This window comes from Herpailurus yagouaroundi, unplaced genomic scaffold (genome assembly GCF_014898765.1).
Source record: "Herpailurus yagouaroundi ecotype Mexico unplaced genomic scaffold, PumYag 222, whole genome shotgun sequence".
Lineage (NCBI taxonomy): Eukaryota > Metazoa > Chordata > Mammalia > Carnivora > Felidae > Herpailurus > Herpailurus yagouaroundi.
This window is the reverse complement of record NW_024412453.1, coordinates 11,562,250-11,586,605: the sequence shown is the minus strand read 5'-3', so window position 1 is coordinate 11,586,605 and position 24,356 is coordinate 11,562,250. Positions and strand designations below refer to the sequence as shown.

The window sequence follows — 24,356 nt, the reverse complement described above, 5'->3', positions numbered from 1 at the left end:
AGTGTCCCTTTTACCCAGCCCAGAGCCTCTTACAGAATAGACACATAAATGGTTAGTACATAAGCAACTGAGTAAATAAATGTGCCAATGTGACCTCCATAAGCCTGACCTCCCTGCAATCAATTATCAACTTCTTTTGGGCTCCGCTGGTAAAATGGACTGAGAATAATGTGGGTTCTAGAGTTGGCTGACCCTGAATACCAGGAAGTTTACTTCCTGGGCCTTAGTTTCCCCCTCTGTAAAGTGGGCATAATACAAGTAATCATATCCTCTAATTATTGTAAGAATTAAATAAAATAATGCCTGCAAAGCCCTTATTATCCTGTTAGCCTCATGGTCACGGCTCACCCAGTGTCAACTGTTTTATTACATACAGGGCTCTTAATTCATTCATACGAACCTCCCAGCCTGGCCCATCACAGGTATTCAGTCAAGGTTAGGGCCATCCCATCTACGACGGGCACGTCTTCCTGAGGTTGAAGTTAACCCCTGAATGTAACTCCAGAACAGAAAAGAGCAAGGCATTAATTTGATCAAAACTCTAGGCTGAAGGCTTATGTACCAAGATGACACTTAGGAAATGCGTTTGCTTTCTTCCCCGCGAGGGGAGACAGATATGATCGTCCCTCACTGCTCTCTTTTTTAGATGGAACTGATATTATCTATTAATAAAATTCTGTGCACAGAGAAGAAGGTCCTGCCAAGAACAGCTTGGTGTTATTTTAGCTCTATCCATAAATCCAAAGGCCTGACAATTACTTTTAATTCCATTTGCTAGTTTGAGGAGCTGCGCAATTAATCCATACCATTAATTTCATAACTATAAATACAACCCCAGCTTCCATGGAGCCTTATGCCAAAAAGCGCAACCTTCTGAATGTACTTGTTAGCTCCACTGGCTAAGAAGCTGTATTGGGGGATAAAAGAGGAAAGAAACAGAAAAGGGAAATTTCAGATAATAGACACACTTGGAAGGGCGTCCTGGCTAAATGCTCCATGTCATTACAGGGATAATAATATAAAACCCTGAGTTTACACAGGCCTTTATGGGCTACCCGTTGCTGTTTATGATCTCATTTCATTTGACGCTCATGGTAGATGGTCACATAAAGGTGAGGAAGATGTTTTTTACCATGTTTTCAGAGGGGTAGCACTAACGTTCATTCAAGGAATGGGGACCAGGAAGTTCAACACATATGTGAAAGGGCTGGAGGCGGTTCTGTGACCGCCAGACCAGGACCCGTGGGAGTGTGTGTTCCCGAGTTATCTCCTCGTGTGGGAGGCAAAGACAAAACAAGGGGATGGTGATGCTTGAATATGCTCATCTTCAAAGTCTGAGCCCAGCTCCTTCGAGAAAACAGAATGCCAGCAACAGGCTTCTAGAAATCCACTCAAAATGCAAATAATAATAATAATAATAATAATAAATCCTAATAATTGCCGTTTAAAAATCCATATTGCAGGCGTGCCCAGGTGGCTCATTCCATTAAGTGTTTGACTCTTGATTTCGGCTCAGGTCGTAATCTCACGGTTCATGGGTTTGAGCCCTGCATCAAGCTCTGGGCTGACAGCTCGGAGCCTGGACAGCCTGCTTGGGATTCTTGGTCTCCCTCTTTCTCTGCCTCTCCCCAGCTTGTGCTCACTCGCTCGCTCTCTCTCTCAAAAATAAGTAAATAAGCATTAAAAAAAAATCCATATTGCACTTTGCACTTGTCATGTCCTCAACTCTTTCTATTATATGCCAGGCCCCATACCAGATGTTTGACATGCATTATTTATAATCCCCACAAGTTATAAAGTGCCTGGGTGATCATGTTCCAATAGATTAATTTCTCTGGTCCTCAATTTTCTCATCTATAAAATAAAATTATAGTATTTACCATTTAGTGTTCTGGTGAACATAAAATGTGGTAACGTGCTAATATGTTTGGCTCAGAGCTGATGTCTCTGTCAATGCTCAGAGGCTGTTAGGCATTTCGTTCTCACTGTTTGGAACTGTATAGGAAAAACAAACGCCATGCTTTTCTCACTCAAATCCTCCGTCTCCTGTAACACTAGGTGATGTCACCTGCGTTGTAGAATGTGGCCGAGAAAAATAATAGAACTTAGTGGTCAGAATCAGAATTAGACAAATGGGGGTCCAAATCCAGTTCACATTCTTGGAAATTAACTTGTCCCCTATATTCTTTAGTTTTCTCATTTATCAAATGGGGACAGGGGCGCACAGATGGCTCAGTTGGTTACGCGTCTGACTCTTGATTCAGCTCTGGTCATGATCTCGCGGTTTGTGAGTTCAAGCCCTGCATCCTCCCCTGCGCTGACAGCACAGAGCCTGTCTGGGTTTCTCTCTCCTCTCTGCCCTTCCCCTGCTTGTGCTCTCTAAATAAACAAACAAAATCGGGCTAATAATAGTACCAATCTCCTAGAATTTTTGTTTGAATTAAGAGAATCTTAAAGCTCTTTCTGGAACACAGAATGCACAGGAATCATTTAATAAATGGTAGCATTAATATCCTCACAGAAAGTCCATGGGGTGGATGTTACTGTTAGTTCCATTTGACTAATGTAGACACTGATTATATGAGAAATACAAAGAATGACAACTTTTTAGGGTTGGTTTGGGTCTCAGAACTGTTACCCACGGCCAAACTCAATCCTATAAAGTTGATTGAACCCCCTTTCCTAAATGTCTCAGCTGCTAACCAATGCCATGCTCTAATTCCTGCTTTGGCAGAAGGAAAAAAATAGCCCCAGCCCATTTCTGCTGGCCATGGCGCTAACCTTTCTTTGTCTGCATGGACCCCTCCCCTATCTTTTGACAGTGATTTGGGATTTGGGGCTTTGTTTCCAACTTCTGTCCAGTTTGATTTATAGTATGACTCGATGAGTGTTCCATATTTTTGAAGCCTCATCCATTTTCAAAGACATGACAATTTCTGAAGGCAAAGCCTCGGGTGCCATTTTGGTAATGAAGCTCCAATCTCACGGTGATGATTCAAGTTACCAACTCAAATGTTACTTGGGGAGACAGATGTGTTCAGTCCTTGCCAAGAAACCCTGCACAAGTCTCTGGTTCTGCCTGAATCTTGGTGTCCTCACCTGTCAAAAGGAGTCAAATGGTCCCGCTCTCCTTACAAAAATGGTGCTTGTCAGGATCTGATATCCACACCTGATTCTTGCCCTCCCTTCCTGTCCTATTTTCTTCAAACACAGTTTAATCACAGAAAGAAAAAACCATACCATCAGCTATAATCTGCTGGTGCACATGGATGCCAGCACTGCGGGAAATAACGTGAAGAATCCAAATTCTTCCAACTCAGACGGCCCGCTTCAACGTGAAAATGAAACACAACATAAGAGAGAGGCCATCGGTTTCTTCACGTCACTCTAAAACTCCCTTCAAGGGAATAAGAGTTGATTATCTCGTCTTTTTTCAGTTTCAGATTTCTCCCCCTCATACGCATTTCCAATGGAGTCTTTATTTGCACACTGAGAGCAACCAAGATGGTTCAGCCCCAGCCTCTTTCCTTCTCAAACAGGTCCATTCAGTCTGTCTAATTTGCAGAATTATAATTCACATGGAAGGAAAATAGACTCCGAGAACTCTCTAGATATGATTGCGGTGAGTTTTAAAACACATTTTCAGAAGACAGTGGCTGTAGATAACGAACCGTATGGTGGAGTAATGGGAAATGAACAAGCAGTACACTGCGGGAGTCGGGGGCAATTTACATCTTCAGGTTTGCAGAGGGATGCTGACTGCCTGTGCACAAAGATGCAAGAGACTGATTATGTGGCAGATTTGCATGTGGCTCAGTGGGACGCTCTGAGCGAAGCTCAGGAAGACGCCTGGTCCAGCAGGGAACCTTGTACCTGTAATAGCTTTTCCTGCAAACACTGGGAGCATGTCAACCAAGCAGGGATGGGGGTCTCCCAGGGTAGCTTGTCATAATTAAACCAAGGCCAACCTTCACCACCGATACACAAAGAACCTCCTTCTCTACCATATGGTGTCATCAGAGTAAAATGGACTTTAGCGTCTGACGGACACAAGCCGGAATCTAGAAGTTGCCACTTACTTGCTCTCTAACCTTGAGCAAGCCACCATATCTCACAGAGCCTCTGTTTCTTTATACATAAACTAGAGGGGGTGCTGATGGTACTCATGTTGAATGTCTGCTAAAAGAACAATCAGGGGCACCTGGGTGGCTGAGTCGGTTGGGCGTCCGACTTCGGCTCGGGTCATGATCTCACGGTTTGTGGGTTCAAGCCCCATGTCCGGCTCTGTGCTGACAGCTCAGAGCCTAGAGCCTGCTTTGGATTCTGTGTCTCCCTCTCGCTCTCTGCCCCTCCCCAGCTTGCGCTCTGTCTCTCTTTCTCTCTCTCTCTCAAAAATAAATAAAAATTTAAAAAAAAACTAAAAAAAAAAAAAAAAAAAAGAATCAAAGTGACCAATACAAAGCCTCTGGGCTCTAGCCAGGACACAAGAAGTATTTTTTTTTATCATTAATATTTTATACAACGTGGGGAATTATCTCCAGGTGCAGATAGCCAATTTCTTTGTCTCCAGAGTCTGAAAGCACCGTAAGTCTTCCAGAGCTTAGAGCTCGCCACGGGGAATATCCTATCCCTCTCTATCTCTGCCTCTCCCTCTGGCCCACCCAGGCTCCAACAGCGAGACAAACAGCCTAAGTGGGGAGCGAAGCTTCTGCTGCCAACAGCACAGATGAGAAAGCCACACTCCGCACCTACAGAAGGCAGCCCAGCCCATCACAGCCACTTGTAGCCAGAAGCAGATTGCTGGGGTAGAGCACTTCACTGTTCTGTCTCTTTGCTAACAGACAAATGTCATCCCTGTCTGCACCAACAGCGTGTGCATGGGGAAATAAGAGAGACCGACAGAGACAGCGCGGAGAGAGACAGGAGCAGGTCCAGACAACATACCGCTGAGGTCTGGTAGTTGTAGGTGGACTTGGAAACAGTCTACCTGCTGCCCACCACATGAACTGTGACATGAGAAAAATGGGAGGGGCCTCAAATGTTTGTGATTCAGTTCAGAAAGTGGGTCACATGACCCACATCCCTTGGATAACTCGCCCCCCATCTTTAGGACTCAGGACACATGTTAGCTCTTTCAGGAAGCCTTTGTCTATCATTTTCCTAATAGCCGGGCTTGGTAGATGTCTTGCAGTGCCCAAGGCTTGTCTCTACTATTAGCATTCAACTTACTATGAGTATGTTGCAACTGCAAGTTCATTTCTCTGTCTCTCCCTCTAGACCGTGAGCTTTGCGAGGGCAAGGACATTGTGTGATTCATCTCTCCTTCACCCATACCTACCACACACTTGGCACAGCTAGGTAATCTGTAAATACCTGGCAAACAGATCAGTAAGGGTGAGTGGGTGGGCTCAAGAATGACGCCCCACATGGATGGATGAAAGACAGCTGGCCAAAGGGTTGACAGCCAATGGGCACACGGAGGGTTTATTACATGACTGAACACTGGATGACTGGAGAGATGGACGTGTGGATAAATGGATGGATGAACAGTTCAATCGCATCAGACACTTGTAGTTAGTAGTCACTTTACCCCAAAGAGTAGTCACTTACCCCAATGTAAAGGCTAGGTATCGTCCTTTCTCCCCTCCACTCAACTTCCAAGGCAGATACTAGCCACAAGAATCTTTTGGCCCTTGCTAAAATTTCACCCTAGAAACTGTACAAAATGGTGGAATGAGCACCAGACGTGGAGGCTCAGAAGACCCAAATTTGAATCTTTTCGCACTATTGATGAAAAATGTCACTGAATATCTTCAAGTATTCCCTACTCCAAAATCAGAGAATACCACCCACTTCACAGGGTTATCATGTAGCTAAAATTAAATTGTGAATACGAAAGCTGATATTGTAAGGTCTGGCATAGAACAGGTGCTCAGCAACGCTTATGATTATGTGCGTTATATTCAGAGGGTCGCTAGAGTCAGTCTCCTAGTCTATTCATGTTCAGATTTGGAAATATGCTTTAGAAATATCATATCTGTTCCCCAAATGAGAGCTCACTTGGAACACCAATATACTAGACAGATAAAGCATTACCATCTCTAGTTAAAGCCACATCCTGTCTCATTAGCTCCTCTCCACTCAGAGACCACTGTGGTACTCTGAAAGAATCTGGCAGCCCAGGGAACAGAGAAAATAAAGCTCTGTCCTGTGTGATGCATGGGAGTCTCATCCTACGTTGTGCAGTGTCGAGCTGGAACCATGCTGTTCTCCTTCTCCATCTCTCCCTCTCTCCCTCTCTACCCCCTTCTGTCAGAGGAGCCCAGGGCCTTGCCTTCGTCTATGCATAGATGAGTTGATGACCCTGTCAGAGAATAAAAATGGTTTTCATCTGTCTCTTCAGGAGTTGCTAGAAATATTTCTGACTGAGAAGCTCTCTGAATAATTCACTCATTTGAGATCATTTAAATAATCTATTCACTCATTTTCATAATTGATGGCAATGGCACGCTATCAAGGGTACAGCTTTTGTCTTACATTTATACCATCTGTCAGCTTACTCATGCCCCCCTCGCCCTCAGATAGCTTCCTTATCAAGTTGGGTTTAGGAGTTCCGTAGACACAGATACTCTACATGACATCATGGTCGACTCTGGCTCTCTTGAGAGAGCTCCTGCTTGGGTTCCGACTCTGCCTTTCTCACCGACCCCTTGGGCAGGTCATTTATCCCGTGTGGCTTCCAGTTTATCTCCTGTGACATGGAACCCCAATTATAACCGAAGCTGGTATTTATTGACCATCTACTGTGTGCCAGTCGGTGTTCTAAGTACTGGATCAACATATATTTAAATTTTCTCAACAACCTATGATGGAGGTACTATTACCAGATCCCTTTCAGATATGGTAAAATGCAGAGAATGTTGTGGTATTTAAATGAGATAATGCACTGAAAACATATAACTGCATCACGCGACAGGAGCTCAACGAATGGCATCTGCCACAATCATGACCCTCACATCAACCAACATCAGCACAACCTCTACCATCATTAACAATCATCCTTATTAACTTTCCCATCAATGCATGCTCCCGCAGAGATATCTTGTCTGGGAATTGTTTGTTTTTTTTTTAATTTCTGAAACCAAGAAAACTTTTAGCAGAATGTTGCCTTGCAGGAGAGAGTACTGGTTTAAATGCTGTTCATTTTGGAGTTGGTTTGAAAAAAGAGAGAGAAACAAGGTAAGACAGAAGGACACACACACACACACACACACACACACACACACACACACACACGGAGACAGTATCACTTATTTCAGTTTGAGGTGTTAATTTGCTAGAGACCTACTATATTTTCCCCACTGTGACCTAACATATTGTACTGTGTAGGTATTTAAAATAGCCATGCTGCACGACTCTAGGGAAGTCAGATGATCATTTTAAATCTTTTGTGATGCCTTACCTTTCCCTCTGGAGGGCTCACATCATTTGAAAAACTTAATGATCATTACATAAGGAAAACAAGCTAAATTTCACACTTCAACTCTGCTAAGGTAGCAATACCACCAAACCCATTTTACAAAGGGGCCTTCGTCTTTAGATGTAGACTGCGGAGAAAAAGGCAAGAGTGGGGAGGAAGCGAAAGGGGGTGGGGGAGGAAGCGAAAGGGGGTGGGGGAGGGAGAGAAGAAAGACGAACAATGTCATTTACGGGCACGACAGATTGCTCTGGAAGTACTCAATCCAGAAATGCCGAAGCACACACCCACGCCTAAAAATTAAAAAAAAAAAAAAAATCTGATGCTTCTGCTCTGTCATGAATCTCTCAGCAAATCATCCAGTGAATTCCATGTGCTTCCAATCCCCTTCTGAGGTGCCTCTCAGGTGGCACTACCATTGTCCCAGTTCATGCCTATACTCCCTCTAACCCGAGTGACTTAAACAGCCCCTGAGAAATTTCCCCAAAGATCCATGCCAATCACCATTTTTAAAGCAGCAGCAGAGTGCATGTGTAAGCGAGCTGGCTGTGGGGTTGGTACCCTGGTTTTGCACCTTTCCAGCTCTGTGAGCCTGAGATAATTGTCGCGTTTGTCTGGGCCTCACTGTCTAATTTATAAAAGAAGGTAACATGGCTTCTGTATCACAGTCCTCGTATCAGGATGAGATGAGTTTATATATTTGAACGCTTAGCACCTTACGTGGTGCTTCAACAATACTAAACAAATGTTAGCTATTATTATTATCATCATTATTCTGTTTTCTCTTCTTCTTCACTGAATAAAGTGCCGTAGCCCAGAATTCACAATCCAGCACAGTCCCTCTTTCCCATAATTTCCCTTGCAACAATCCGTGTTCATTTTCTATTGTGTAAGCAACTGCCCCAAATTCAACTGCCTGAAACGGCACCCCTTTTTACGGCACCTCACAGCTCCGTAGGCCCAAAGTCCAGCAGGGCTCAGCTGGGTTCTCTGCTTGGGGTCACACGAGGCCAAAATCAAGGTGTCAGCCAGCCCGGGGTCATGGCTGGGGGATCTGGGAAGAACCCGCTTCCAAACTCATTCAGCTTGGTAGCTGATAGCCTTGAGTCCCTGCTGGCTGTTGGCCAGGGATGAAACTCAGCTCCAGGTGGCCCCCCACATGCCCTGTCATGTGGCCCCTCAGTCCTCAAGCCTAGCAGTTAAATCCTCCCCACGCTCGGATCTGTCTGGCCTCCCCTTCTGCTAGCTGTTGCAGAAAAATCGCTACTTTTAAAGGGTTCTCAAGATGACCTTTAGGTCCACACTGATAATCTTCCTCTTGATTTACTCAAAGTCAGCTGACAGCCCCTTTGGCTCCCTCACCTAAGCATCATGGAAGGTCTATCTCATCATATCCACACACCCTCCGAGGGGAGAGGATTAGGGGGAGGGGGCGGTGAGGGGCACTGGGGGCCATTTTTAGAATTCTGCCAACACACGAGTGATGTTTCAAACACGCTCAACTCCTTGATTCTGGGCTTCACCTTACGATGCTCCTTGCACCTGGAATGGCTTTCCCGCACATACTCACAAGTCTGGATCATGCCTGTTCTGTGACACCTTGTTCAAGTGGGAAGTCCTGTGACCGAGATGCCTTTGATCCTTCTGCCTACAACATACCATGTATCTTCTCTAAATACTGCAGGGTTTTATCAGAACATCTTTTGTGGCACGTATCACACCGTCTTGCATTTATGAGCCTCTCTGAGCGCCCTGTCAGACTCTTTAGTATATTGAAGGCTGGTCTACATGTTACTGCAACCCTCAACAATGACTTGCACACGGTAGGCGCTCAGGAAATGTTGTCTGATAGAATACGTGTGTGGATAAATAAGGGTTATAGACCCCCAATCCAACCATGTCTGCTTATGGGAGACAGATTTAGCAGAAAAATAAATCATTCAGTAACAATACAAATGGAGGACACACCAGAGGCAGGAAGTTATCTACACCCATAAACAACATTTCACTGGGCATCGATCGGTACGGTGTCATTCACCAGAGATGCCTCAAGGGGCAACAAGACACCAATTTCCTTGCTTCCTTTTCCCTCATTACCATTCCTCTTAAACATTGCTACTCTGCCTTATATTCCAGAGGAAGAAAGAGGCACAGAGACTAAGATGCAAAAAGTCCCGACAACCAGGACAACATAGACTAAACCATTTCTTCACTGTCATAAAGAGTAAATCTATGCCCTAAAGCAGCACTCTACATCCTTAATGGGCATGAGAATCATGAGAAGAGCTGATGAAAAAAGCAGAACAAGAAATGATCATTCCACAGGTTTGAGGTAGGGATAAGACCTTTACCTCGTTCCCATGGTGACTGTGATACAAGTTGCCCTGAGAACTACACTTGAATGGCCAACACTAAAAGATGTTCCACATGGGGGGAAATTCTTGAAAACCAATTTTTCCATCCATTCTCAAAACCATTCTACAGGTGTTTTAAAAAGATTTTTTTTTAATTTTTTTTTCAACGTTTATTTATTTTTGGGACAGAGAGAGACAGAGCATGAACGGGGGAGGGGCAGAGAGAGAGGGAGACACAGAATCGGAAACAGGCTCCAGGCTCTGAGCCATCAGCCCAGAGCCCGACGCGGGGCTCGAAATCCCGGACCGCGAGATCGTGACCTGGCTGAAGTCGGACGCTTAACTGACTGCGCCACCCAGGCGCCCCTAAAAAGATTTTAATGTTTTATTTATTTTGAGAGACAGAGATAGAGAGAGAGAGAGAGAGAAAGAGAACAAGCAGGGGAGGGGCAAAGGGAGACAGAGAATCAGCACAGAGCCTGATATGGCGCTCCAACTCATAATCCAGGAGGTCATGACCTGAGCTGAAATCAAGAGTCAGATGCTTGACCAACTGAGCCACCCAGGAACCCTTCCATTTTACTAATATTGACTGAGTCTTGGCTATTGAGCACCAGGCATAGAATGGTCAAAGGGCAAGTGAAAGCTTGAAAACCAACTTCATTCTCTCAGTGCTAGTCACAGCCAGAGCGCATGGCTTCATCAATTGGGCTGCCATTGTTTTCTAAGTGAAGCGGGCACATGGTGGAAGTCAAAACGTGCTTGTGACGGCTTGCAGAATGTGCAAATGGTGCGCTTCAGCAACGCACACAATTGCTCTATTGATTGTCACTTACTAGTCGCCTCTCGATTACAATTTTCCTCCATGACTTCCGTCACGTGATCATTGGAATATGTGTCTGCAGAGGCCAAACACAATGCTTGCATAAATACTCCAATCTTTCAGCAGAACGAGCTTTTTCAGAGATTCTTGATATCAGACAAAAACACACACTAGAAATCTTCTGCACATTCTCAAGAGTTCCTGAGACTCACGGGGTCATTCTGGGCTAAGCAAGGTGGGAAAGTGGGGAGGAGTAATAAAATACAGTGATCTAGAAGGGAGAGGGCTGGAGCATTCCATAATTGGAAATGACATCATGTCACAAGTGCATGTGACAGGCAATTGTTTGGCCATCACCACCGTTGATGAAAGCCTCCCTAAGTCTGAGGACACAATGACATGCTACATCATGTCTTGGGTGGCTCAGTCAGTTGAGCGTTGACTCTTGATTTTGGCTCAGGTCATGATCTCAGGGTGGTGGGATCGAGCCCCATGTTGGGCTTGGTGCTAAGCATGCTCTCTCTCTAAAATACATAAAAAACAAAAAAGAAATTAAAAGGAAAAGACTACCCTGTACCAAGAACTAGGGTGAGAATCTTACATGCATGATCCCATTTAGTTTTTTCAACAGCTCATCTCAAGGAGGCATTCTTAGCTCTGCCTCCCAAACAGAAATTCAGGTTAGTGACCTGTTTCGGGTCCCAACACCCTCTGCCAGGTACTACATGATGGAAGCTGGAGGCCTGGGAGCTCTCCACCTGGGGATATTCTGCAAGCAAGTCTAGAGATCGGGAGGTCTGAGCTGCAGTGAGCAATCTGGGAGTCATCCTATGCGGAAGGCAGCTGGTGCCGAGGGCACCAATGAGAACGCAAGCAGACCGGAGAGAAGGAAGGGGAGGAGGGTGCTTCAGAGCACCAGAGTGGGACTCTGGGTTTGGGAAGACATGATATGTGCCTCTCATGTCTTCTGGAGCATTACTATCATCCTTAATTAGTGCTTCTCTGGAAAACAAGAGGGTTCTTTTACTTCAACAGGTATGGGTTTTGTCCTATTCCTGCTTGAGGTCAAAAATTCCAAACTGCCTTCAAAATCTTTCTTGGAATCTCTCTCTCTCCCTTTCTGTCTCTCTTTCTAAATCTATCTCCATTGTAAAGCTAGTATGTACATATGTGTATATTTGTGTGTGCACATATACATATATACATTAATTTAAAATTAAAAATTTTAAATGTTTATTCTTGAGAGAGACAGAGACAGAGACAGAGAGACAGAGAATGAGCAGGGAGGGGCAGAGAGAGAGGGAGACAGAATCCTGAAGCAGGCTCCAGGCTCTGAGCTGTCAGCACAGAGCCCAATGCGGGGCTAGAACCCATGAACCATGAGATTGTGACGTGAGCCGAAGTCAGCTGCTTAACTGACTAAACCACCCAGGCACTCCCATGTATATGTTCATTTTAAAGCTAGTATAACCCAAAATGGTAAATACAATTATTCCCAAAGCATTGCTTTCAAGTAGTTAAGAAGATGATTCCACTTGGAGAAATGCAGTCTATACTCAAGCCCAGCTCCAAAGCCCCTAACTTCTTGAAAACTACCCCAACTGGCCAAGTCAAGTTCACCCTTCTCACCCCGGTGAAGGCTTGGTTATGAGCTACCTGAGGAGGGGGATGGTTTCTTACTCATCCTTGGAATGGCCCCGGTGCCTGATGGAATGGTGGGCACAGAGTTGGCCCGTAGTGGGCACTGGGGTGTCAATTGCCTTGTATCTATGGCACTGTTTTCAAATATCTCTGGGAAGCCTTGGACCCACCAAGCTCCAAGGAAGAGCAAAACCACTGCAGAAAAGGAGAGGCAAGGAGCATGGAAGTCCTGACTGGCAAGAAGAAAGCCTGCTTAGCACCGAGTTCTAGATCTGCTGAACACAGGTGGGCACTGTGCACGGCACTGGAATAATGCCCTCCAGCCACACACAAAGGCCCCGCGGAGAGCAAATGCCCCTCCAACGGCTTGTCACGATTTCCAAGACACCCTCCTCACATGCGGCTGCTCCCATGATGCCACTGGGTGACCTCAGAGACAAAAAGAAGACGCCTCCGAGCCCCAGAATAACAGCTCCCTCCTTCGGCAGCCTGTCCCCTCTGACGACCTGCTGTACTGTGTCTCCTGCTGAGGGGCAGGTTTAAGGATGACATGACTGGTATTTAGCTGCTCCACTGGCTTCCTCTTTCTTCAAGACAGAAGCACAAGGAGTTTTTTCTGAAGCACTGGATCCCCTGAGTGCCGAGAGAACAGACCAACCACAGGAAGCAGTTGTACAGTCTAAGCTCCATTCGGCAGTAATTCCCCGAGCTGCCTTTTTGAGAAATTGTTATATTTCAACAGGAATTGGAAGGAGAACACACAAAATATTAAAAGGGCACTTTCTGCGTCTGGAAACAGCACATCAAGGGCAGCTTTCTTTTATGCAATGTTATCACCTGGGCTGCAGTGGCCTCCCTGTACACAGGCTCTCTGGCAAATGAGCCGGATCCACGGGCAGCACTGAAAATTCACAGGGGTGAGCCAAGTCGGACCCAGGACAGGTGAGATCCAAGCAAGGAGATGGATTTCACAGCTCCACAAGGGATCCTCAGGTTGTGTAACTTCAAACTGTTGAAAAAGAACCCCAAAACACAACACCATAAGGCAGAAAGGCCCACGTTCCCTACCTCCTATTAAGAATAAGAAGAAGGCAATTTGCATGTTGGCTTTGCATTTGTAAGAGGAAAGAAAACCCAGAACTTGAAGGATAGATATAAGGAGTGGGTCCAGGAAAACATTACAGGTTGAAAAAAAAATAAAAAGGCATGTCCTGTGTCCCAGATGCATTGAGCCCAGCTCAATGATGGAGATGTGGGCCACAGGGTATACCAGGTGCCAGTTAACTAGAATTCAATTCTTTCCTAAAACCTCACAAAAGTACACAGACTCCCACCCCACCCTCCTCCACATGCAGACTAGAATCTGAGTTCCATGAGTACAGAAGTTGTTTTTTTGTCTGTCTTGTTCACTGATAAATTCCAAGTATCAAGAATAGTGCCTGGCACGTAGTAGGCACTAAATAAGTATTTGTGGAAGGAAGGAAGGAAGGAAGGAAGGAAGGAAGGAAGGAAGGAAGGAAGGAAGAAAGGAGGGAGGGAGGGAGGGAGGGAGGGAGGGAGGGGGGAGATTCGGTGCTGGGGTGTACCTCCTACAGGAGAAATAGAGCAGGTGTTCAATAAACAATGGCTATTGTTGATATAATTAGTATTTGTTTCCGGGGGTTAAATACAAAAACTTAGGCAACACTGGTAGTTAGTTGTGCTGGGAATCTCAATATGAAGGGTTTCAAAAATTGTTGTTAATTAAGGTACAACAACATGCAAGGAAATAAACAGATCCTGGGTAAAAGTCTGATGCACTTTGACAAATGTCAAGATAGAGAACAATGCCATAACTTGAGAAAGCTCCCTATGCCCCTCCTCCACAAAAGCAACCACCATTCCTGTTTCTAACCCCATAGACTGGTTTTGCCTCTTATTGAACTTTACATAGATGGAATTATATAGTATATTTCTCTGTGTCTGCCTTCTTTTGTTCAACATAATGCTTGGCAATTCATGCATGTTGTAAGTATTACCAGTTCATTCCTTATTAATGAGTAGCATTCCATTTTGTGAATATACCATAATTTATTTATCCATTCTTGTTGCTGCACATTGGCATTCCTTCTGATGTTCTATTATGAAGAAATCAAGTTGCAATGAACATTCTTATACAAATATTACTTTGAGGGTATATGCTTATATTTATTTACAGTAAATACCTAGGAGTGGAATTACTAGGTTGTAAGGTTTGCATATGTTTAGTTTTGTAAGAAACTGGCAAACACTTTTCCACAGTGATTGCAATTTTGCATTGTGATCAGCCATATTTAAGAGATTCAGTTGCTCCATATCCTTGTCAACACTTGGTATTGTCAGTCTTTCATTTTAGCCATTCAGTGGGTGTGAAGTGAAATATCATTCTGGTCTTAGTTTGCATGTCTCTGATGATCAACAATGTTAAGCATGTTTTCATTTACTTACTGGCCATTTGAGTAATATCTTTTGTGAAGTGTCTAACTTAATTTCACACTTCTGTGTTGTTTTTCTTTTTTATTATTGATTCATAGGAGTTCTTTGTGTGTATATGTGTGTGTGTGTGTGTGTGTGTGTGTGTGTGTGTATGTGTATGTATATGAATAAAACCATAGTTAATATTCTTTTCCCAGTCTGTGGCTTGCCTTTTCACTTTCTAACCGTGTTGGTACATGAGCAAAATTTAAAAATTTTTAAATTTTGGTGGAGTCCAGTTTATTATTTTTACTATATGCTTAATGCCTTTTGCATTCTACTTTCTCAGATCACAGCAATACCCTCCTAAATTTTCTTCTGGGAACTTGACAGTTTTAACTTACATTTAAGTTGGAAATTTATGTTAAGTAATTTTTATGTATGGTGTGAACTATAGGTTAAGGTATTTTTTTTTCTATATGGATATCTGGTTGATCCAGCAACATTTATTAAAAGGACTTTCTTTTCCCTCACTGTCATAATTATTCATCACAAATCACTTGAATGTATGTTTATAGATCTATTTTCATCACTTTATCACTATGCAAAATGTTACTTATAGGGCTTTCATAGATAACCTTTATCAGATTGAGAAATCTCCCTCTTTACCATGAATGGGTATATTAGATTTCATCAAATGCTTTTTTGGCATCTGTTGAGAAGACCATGCAATTTATTCATTTATTATATTAACATGGTAAGTTAGACTGATTTTTTTGAACATTAACCAGTTCATAAGATAAACATCCATGATATATTATTCTTTTTTAATATATTGCTGGGTTCTGATTACTACTATATTGAAACATTACATAGAGTGGTGTCATTTCTTTTTAAAATGTCTCATGGAATTCACAGTGAAGCCATCTAGGTCGGGAGTTTTTCTTGTTTTTGAAATGGGAAAGATTTTAGTTATGAGTTCAATTTCTTAGCAAGTTTAGAGCTTAGAAACTTAGGGAATTCAGACAGTCTATTTCTTTTTATGTCAGTTTTGGAAATTGGTGGGTGTTTGTTTTTTTTTTTTTTTCCAAAAAAACTTTGCCCATTTTATCTACATTGTGGAATTTGTTGGCATACATTATTCCCAATTTTTTGATCGTTTTAATGTCTACAGGATCTATAATGTCTGTGTTAATATTCCCTCTTACATTTTTAGTACTGATTATTAGTATTTGTGTTTTCTATGTTTTGTGTGATCACTCTTGCTAGAAATTACGAGTTTCATTAACCTTTTCAAAGAACTAGCTTTTGGCTTTGTTGATTTTTCTCTATATTTGTATTTGACTTTGATTTTTACTCTTATATTTATTGTTTTCTTCCTTCTACTTCATTTGGGTTCCCTTTGCTCTTTTCCTAGCTTCTTAATGTAGAAGCTTCAATCACTGCCTTTACACTTCCCTTATTTTTTTATTTATAAGCTGTCACAGCTATGAATTTCCCCCTTAGCACATCTTCAATTTTATTCTTCAAATTTTGACATGCTGTGTTTTCCAAGGTCATTTCATTCAAAATATTTTCTTATGTCTTTTTTTTCTTTGACCCGTGGGCTATTCACAGGCCGGACCTAATTTCCAAACATCTGGTGATCCTGTAGATATACTTTTATTATTAACTTTTGTTTTAACACTGTGTGGTCAAAGAAAGCATTCTGCATTACTTCAATCCTTTTAGATATATCGAGACTTGTTTTATGCTTGAGAACACAGTCTACTTTGGTGAGTTCCCTAAGTGCACTTGAAGAAAAGTTTCTTTTGTAGCTGTGGGGTGTAGCAGGCAAAATCTTCCAAAGCTTTCTCTTCATCTTCCCTTCTAGGAATGCATCATTGATCGTCCAGAGTCAATGCATCTGTTTGCACAGAACTTTTTTCTGATGCTAGTTAATTATAGGACGGTTCCTCACCACATCCTGCATCTTCCTACCCCTAGGATCTCTCAAGCCCATCTGATGTGCAAAGTGAAAAGAAATCTCAAGCTGCTGAAGCAATTTAGAAGCCATGCCTTGCTTGTCAAAAAAGACAAGATAAAGACACAGGCTTCCGTTTGATCTCTTTTATTCTGCTCTTTATGTGATAGTACGGCCACTGACTTGGAACTTGGTGGGAGAGTGGGAAAGTGGGACAGATACTGTCATCGTTCTCATGGCGTCATCTGTAAATCCTATGACATCTCCCCTCTCTGACTCAGGACACGGCCTTGGGTAAGACGTGTGATGATTTTTTTTCCCTGCAGTGGTGTTTTTCATTTTTTTTTTCAACGTTTTTTTATTTATTTTTGGGACAGAGAGAGACAGAGCATGAACGGGGGAGGGGCAGAGAGAGAGGGAGACACAGAATTGGAAGCAGGCTCCAGGCTCTGAGCCATCAGCCCAGAGCCCGACGCGGGGCTCGAACTCACGGACCGCGAGATCGTGACCTGGCTGAAGTCGGACGCTTAACCGACTGCGCCACCCAGGCGCCCCTCATTTTTTAATAGTTAATATACATATTCTATAAAATGTGCTTTACAAGAAATATAATCAACCTGTGATTTGTAGAAGTGACATGCTTAAGTTTCGGAAATGGGTTGATTTAAAGTAAAAGACTACAGAGATGAAATACAGGGGTTCCTCCATATGGCAAAATGTGTAATTATGGTACATAATATGGGGTTTAGGCAGACTCGTGTGATCACTGCTCTGTAGCAAACGTGTACTATTGTACCAACATGAACCAAACTGTAGTCTTTACATTATTTATCCTAAGTCCTTCAAGGACCCTTCCTAATGAGATGTGAGAAGCTGACACACAGAACAGCACACGATCACCACAGTTTACCCAGGAAAAGCATTCCGCCTGCACCTTATGATATTTGGTCTGCCTTGTTCCAAGAAACATCTGGTCCTGGTCATGGGATGGGATCTGGAGCCGCTCAGCAGAAAACATGTGAGGAAAAGGAGTAAGCCGAGCCCCTCTGTGGCCCCTGCTTTCATCCTTCCCCTATACGCGGCATGCCGAAGGATGCTCACCTTTTCCCATTCTCTGTCCTTGTTCAGCACAATCACCACCAGCCTGGGGTGCACCTGATAGCCTTCCTCAGTGAAGGACAAGTCTTTGCCATCCCATGTCACGTTGACCATAAATCTAGAGAGAGGAAGAGAGAAAGACATGTTTTTAGGGAAGAATTCAAGAGGTCAGATGAGCGGATGCCACCATCAACATAACACTCAGAAAGTGAAGACTTATGTGGCTATCATCACGCACGACAGGTGGCCTCTATCCAAGGAAGTATTAGTACCCGCGTGGGCACTGCTAATTGGCCAGGCACTCGTTTCCATGAACCTGTAATCACTCTCAGAATCCCCAATCCTGTTTAGGCATTAGTAATTGTAATTAGCACATGGGATGGACCCTTCCATCCTGCCATGCCCACAGACTTCTGTTCAAATGATAGTACAGGAGGGTCTAAAAGCATGTTCTATTATGTTTTAATAAGCTTCCCTAAAGGAAGCTGCTTGCTCATAAACCACATGGTATACAGCTTCCAAGAAATAGTATCCCATCTGTTCATTACTCATTCTACTAATACTTATTAGGTATTTGCTACAGGCCAGGACGCAGCCACTTGGATGAAGATAAGTAAGGAAACAGATAGGATCCCTCTCCCCATGAAGCTTAGAGTGTAAAGGACAGGACAGGCATTAATTAATTACAGATCTATGACAAGTGATATAGTAGAGAGGTGAGTGTGCCATGTGGAAGTGAAACAGGGGTCAGGCAAGGCTATAAGGAGTCAGTATTAACTAGGTTAAAAAAAAAAAAGGACATAAGCATATTCCAGGCAAAGGGCAGCAGCAAGTGCAAAGGCCTAGTACTGGTACACATGAGGGATTGACTGGGAGCGAGACCAAACCAGAGACCAGCGAGACCAAAGCAGACAGAGAGACAGAAGAATGTGGTATGTGGTATGGCTGAGAAGATGAATCGGTGAGATACAGCAAGACTTTTCAGGCCATGTTAAAGACTTTTGTTTTTGTTTTAAAACAGTAGGAAGATACTGAAGGTTTTAATCAAGGAGGTGGTAAATCGGACTTTTCTTGTATAATATGACTTGAATGTTGTGTACAGAATGAGTTGGAGGGGACATAGGGGGTTGGTTACATTGTGCTTATTATCCAGGTCAGAGAGGATGTTGGCCTGGGAACTGTTGTGGCCCCAAAAGAAAGGGAGGAGAAGGAGAAATACCAGCTGCCACAAATAGGACCAAGTGGAGAATATTTAGCAGGTGTTTAGTGATGTGGAGGTTGGGGGAGAGAGAGGCATCAAGGACAACGCCTCGCCTCACCATCCGCCTTATATAACATCCGTATGGTCAACCCTTAGCCTAGGTGTTTTCATTGCACAACATCTGTCTTCCTTATGATACTCTTATCTCTAGCACCCCTCAAAGCCACCTTGCCTGTAGGCAAGGTGGATGCAGACAGGGAGGGAGGGAGGCAGAGGTCAACTCCCATGATTCAGGTGGGAGGGTCCCCGGGATTCCACTTCTCCTTGCAGCTTAAGAAAAAGGTGAAGCTGTCAGACTTGCATGGGAACATACCACCTGGCAGATACTCAGTTAATGTAGTATGGTGGGTTGAAATATTCAGAGATCCCAGACAGACAGACAGGCTATCTCAAGGCCATGGCATTTTCTTGCTTCACATTCCCTTAACACCAAAAGCAGCTAAAGAAGTAAAATATCAAAGAGGAGAAATAGACTATGAAAAAAATTCTAAAACCAGGGACTGTCCTAACTGGTCACATGTCTGCCCCTGGGCAGCCATAGTGGATACTGTGTTGTGAGGAGGAAGAATCAGGTCTCCAAGGACAAGGTGAAGAAACTGGGGAAAAGGCAAAAAAGCAAATATTGTGTATCCATTCAATGAATTATTTGGTTTTTTTTTTTCTAAATCGTGTTTTGATGACAAGTTAAGGGTGAAGAGAAAATGCTCACTATTTAATGTTAAACAGAAGAGAATAAAAATAGGGTTTGTCTATGCACAGAGGGATTACAGGTACCTTTTATTTGTGTGTGTGTGTGTCTTTTTGTTCTCCAAGTTTCTTGCAAATAGTGTTTGTTAAAAAACAGAAAAATAAAGCACTGCGATTCTAGAAGGAGCAAAGAGTAATCACTCTATTTGGTGTGCATGCAAGGTATCTGTGATCATTTCCTCATAGGTATTTTGTTGATTCAACAACTATTTACTGAATGTCTATTATATGTCAGACCCTATGGGGAGTCTTCTAGATACAGGAATAAAAACCGCAGTGGCTGTCCGCCCTCCTACAGGTATCTTTACCGCTCAGTGACACAGGCACATAAACAATGACAGCACGCAGAACACCACTCATGCACAAATGCACAGTGAGTGGGAGATGTAAGAATGCCGAGGAAGGCCCCTCACTCAACCTAAGGGATACAGGTGGCACTTCCTGGGGAATCTAGGAGAGTAAAAGGGTTAAGAAGAGGTGGGAGAAAAGAGTTCTGAGCCAAAGAATCACCCTGAGTAAAGAAGAGTCAGCAAAGGCAGTGACACATGCTAGGGAAAGCAGGGAATAGCTTAGTAAGCTGAGGGGCAGTGGGATTTGTCTGAAGAGAATCCCTGAAGCCAGATCGTAAACGACTTTGAATACTGCCCTAAAGGGTTTGGATGTTGTTCAGAAGACCATGGAGATCCATGAAAGGTTTTAAGTAAAGCAGTCATGCAGTCGGATTTGCTGCCAAGAGAAGAAGTAAAAATGCTTCTCTGCATTGAAGGACAACTCCAACATTTTTGTTTATGTCTAAAAACCTCTCACTAACTAGGGGGACCTAAATTACTCTGTTTGTATTTTTCCAGTTTGACTTTTGCTTTTGTTCCCCATGATTAATTTTAGTTGTGGCCCATTGTAGCATTGGAGTTTATGTTTGGTGGTTGAGTATGTTGACAGATCATCACCACAAGTGTCATCCATCCGTGTATACATCCATCCATCCATCCATCCATTCATCCGTCCATCAGTCCATCCATCCTTGTATCCATCCATCCATCCATCTATCCATCCATCCATCCATCCATCATTCTGTCAATCTGCCCATCCATGCATCTATCCATCCATCCATCAATCCATTCATCTATCTGTCCATCTGTCAGTCCATCCATCCTTATATCATCTGTCCATCCGTCCATCCATCCATCCATCATTCTGTAAATCTACCCATCCATGCATCTATCCATCCATCCATTTATCCATTCATCCATCTGTCTGTCCATCCATCCATCTGTCAATACACCCATCCATGCATCTATCCATCAATCCATTCATCCTTCCATCCATCCATCCTTTTACCGTCCATCTGTCCATCCATCCATCATTCTGTGAATCCACCCATCCATGAATCTATCCATCCATCCATCCGTCAGTCCATCAGTCCATCCATCCTTGTATCATCTGTCCGCCCATCCATCCATCCATCCATCCATCCATCCATCCGTCAATCCACCCATCCATGCATCTATCCATCCTTCCATCCATGCATCTGTCAGTCCATGCATCCTTGTACCCATCCATCCACCCATCATTCTGTCAATCCACCTACCCATGCATATATCCATCCATCCATCCACCCACCTACCCACCCGTGTATCTATCCATCCATCCATCCACCCACCCACCCATCCACTCATCCATCTGTCCACCCATCCATCTGTCCATCCATCCATCCATCCATCCATCCATCCATCCATCCATCCATGTATTGATCCATTCACCCACCCACCCATCCAACCTATAGACATATTTGAGTACCTACTATGTGTCATGACCTGTGCCAAGAGATGTGATAGGAAAAATGATACAAAAGTAAACAAATACATTCCTGCAATAAATAATTGGAATAAAGACAGTAAGGATGAAATTAGAGATTTGTATTAAGTAGGCTGGTGAAGAGCGTAAGGAATAGAATGGCTCTGCTCTGATGGCAGAGGTGGAATCAGGAAACAAAGTGGAAACGTTTGGATTGTGTCAGGAAGGGATAATAAGGGCTGGCTAGGTGAATGGCCAGGGGAAAGGGGTGGTGATGCGCTGCATGGAGGAAGCCATAAAGCCAATGGCATAGAACCATGGAACAGGATGGAACACTATTCATGTTATTTCAATATAAATAATGCAGACAAAGACCACCAGTGAGTAGAAGCTAGTATGAAATCAGTTGCCAAGTCACTCTGTATTTGCTACCCAAAACTTAGGGTTAGGCCAGCCAATTCACTAAGGTCTTTTATTTATTATCACTGTTGTTGTTGTTGTTGAATCAAATTAGCTACCAAGCCAGGTTTCAATTTGTCCATCCCTTTGGGATGGAAAGAGCTCAGGATGGATCTATCTAATAATGGCCCAAATGTGGATGAACTGAAAATTTCAGTCAATTATCAAGAGGTTTAGAAATATCCAGTTTGTTATCTTTTTGGAAAAGGCAGACCAGAGAGCAAATGCTTTGGCTCTGACATAGACATGAAGCCGGGGAGGGCCGCTCACAGCATTACATATCACGACTGAACACCACAGTCGCTGTTTTATCCACGGAGCTGGCGTGTACCACGGAGCATCCATATCTTCTTTTGATATGCCAGCTGAATTTACTTAAGCCTCCCTCCTCTTTGATTCCCCATCATTATTTCTTCCACCCATTCCTCTTCCCCCCTCTTGTAGTGAGATAAGATGGAATGAGCAGGGTGATTATTTCGATGTGATGGCTCTTCTTCAGGTTATATGGAAACAACTATACGGACGTTCTCACACTCCCTCATTTTCTGTGTTCCTTTAAGATTTAATATTCTGGACCAATGAGTCTGTATACTCAATGTTAATACAGGTTCTTTACTTTTTCCTTTTTTTAAATTTTATTAACAGTCTTCAATCCCTTGTGTGTGTGTGGTGGGGGGGGGGGGGAAACCTCTACCAAAATTTTTTGTTAAATGGTAATTTCATTATGAAGTTGGCAGGATGCAAACACCTATTACCTTCAATTCCCGCATCCAATTTCTAGGAAGGAGAATCCATATTTTCTCAGGCTTTCTTCCCATTTAAACCAGCTCCAGAGCAAAATCCTTTACCTAGGGAAATGCCATTACACACCCCATTGCTTGGTCCCCATTAACACCTGCTGGGTACTTGTATTAAATAGCAAAATCTTATCATTGTTTTGTTTATCTCTCTAAAATGGGTTGTAAACTTTCGGTGATCAGATAAAATATTAGAAATTCTGGCAGCAGCTAAGCTTCAAATTACATCTTCAACATTTCCATCGGGAGCAATAAATACAGGAAAGCATGCTGGCAAAATTGAGCAGGGTGGAGGCTCCAGGGGTCTCCCGAGGGTCCACTTGTGTGTTATTATCAACGACTGATGGTAAAGCCAACTAGTTGGGGTTTTCGTCGTCAGTGACATACACAACATTAAACTAGAAAACATGTAAATTACATGACATACATACGAACAAGTTTCCTTTAGTATCTACTTAGGTGTATGAGGCTCAAGTCCAGATCATCACTTGTCTACTGCTAGCATTGTGTGCCCTATGAATGGGTGATATGAAGAGATCAGAAATAACACTGAAAACCAGAGAGGGCCATTTTTCCTGTATTATGACTGCAAAGAAACTAGGCCTGAATTTCAAGTTCTCTCTAGACCTGAACTGTTTACTGTAACAGCCACCAAGTACAGGTGGCTATTGAGCACCTGAAGTAGTCTGAATAGAGGTGAGCCCTAAGGACATAATACACAGAAGATTTGGAGAATCTGTATAAAAAAAATCATGTAAAATATCTCATGAATAACCTTACGTTGATTTCATATCGAAATATTTTAGACAGCTTGGGTGAAATAAAACAGATTATTAAAATTAATTTCATCTGCTTCTTTTTCCTTGTTTAATGTGCTGCTAGAAAACATAAGATTCCATGAGGCTTACATTCTACCAGACAGCTGCTCTAGACTGTCTTTGGTCTTGGGGTATTTTTTAACCAATAGATGGTGAGCATCATGAAGGCCTTTAGTATGGCATTTCCAGGGCCAAACAGAGTGCCTGGAACAAAGCCGATGCTGAATAAATATGTGGACGAATTGCTATTTCTCTGTTGTGGAAAACAGAACAGGAATCCAAGCCTGGCTTTGTGTTCCCGGCTGTGTCACTTTCGGCAGTGTATTTAAAATTCTCTGAGCCTTCATTTCTTTCTTTGTAAAAAATGGATCAGGTTACACTGCACGAACTAGCCAAGACAGCTGCATGTGGTTTGAGCTAACAGTTACCTAACTCCCGGGTTTTGGGGTAGCATTAGGGATAGTGCCCTTAAAATACTGTTCCGGGTTTACTATGCCTGGTTTATAGCTATCACCTAATAAATAGTAGCTAATATTTACAGACATTTCCTATGCATTTTTTTTACTAGTTTTCCACCCCATCACATTTTCTAACACCCCCACTCCAAATGCAATGGTCTTTTTAAGGCCATGCTTATGGTGGCCACTCAATGCACTTACTTCCAGGGTCCCTCTGTTCTCCCGTCAAAAGC

General features: G+C 43.2%; 1 protein-coding gene across 1 annotated transcript in view; it reads right to left on the bottom strand.

The window, feature by feature from the left end:
• Window positions 1-24,356, bottom strand: part of GRIN2A (glutamate ionotropic receptor NMDA type subunit 2A) — a 368,706-nt gene that overhangs the window by 95,015 nt on the left and 249,335 nt on the right. Inside the window, exon 5 of the mRNA XM_040459051.1 lies at window positions 17,793-17,907. Coding sequence (XP_040314985.1) covers window positions 17,793-17,907 — 115 coding nt within the window. The remainder of the gene's footprint in view (window positions 1-17,792; window positions 17,908-24,356) is intronic.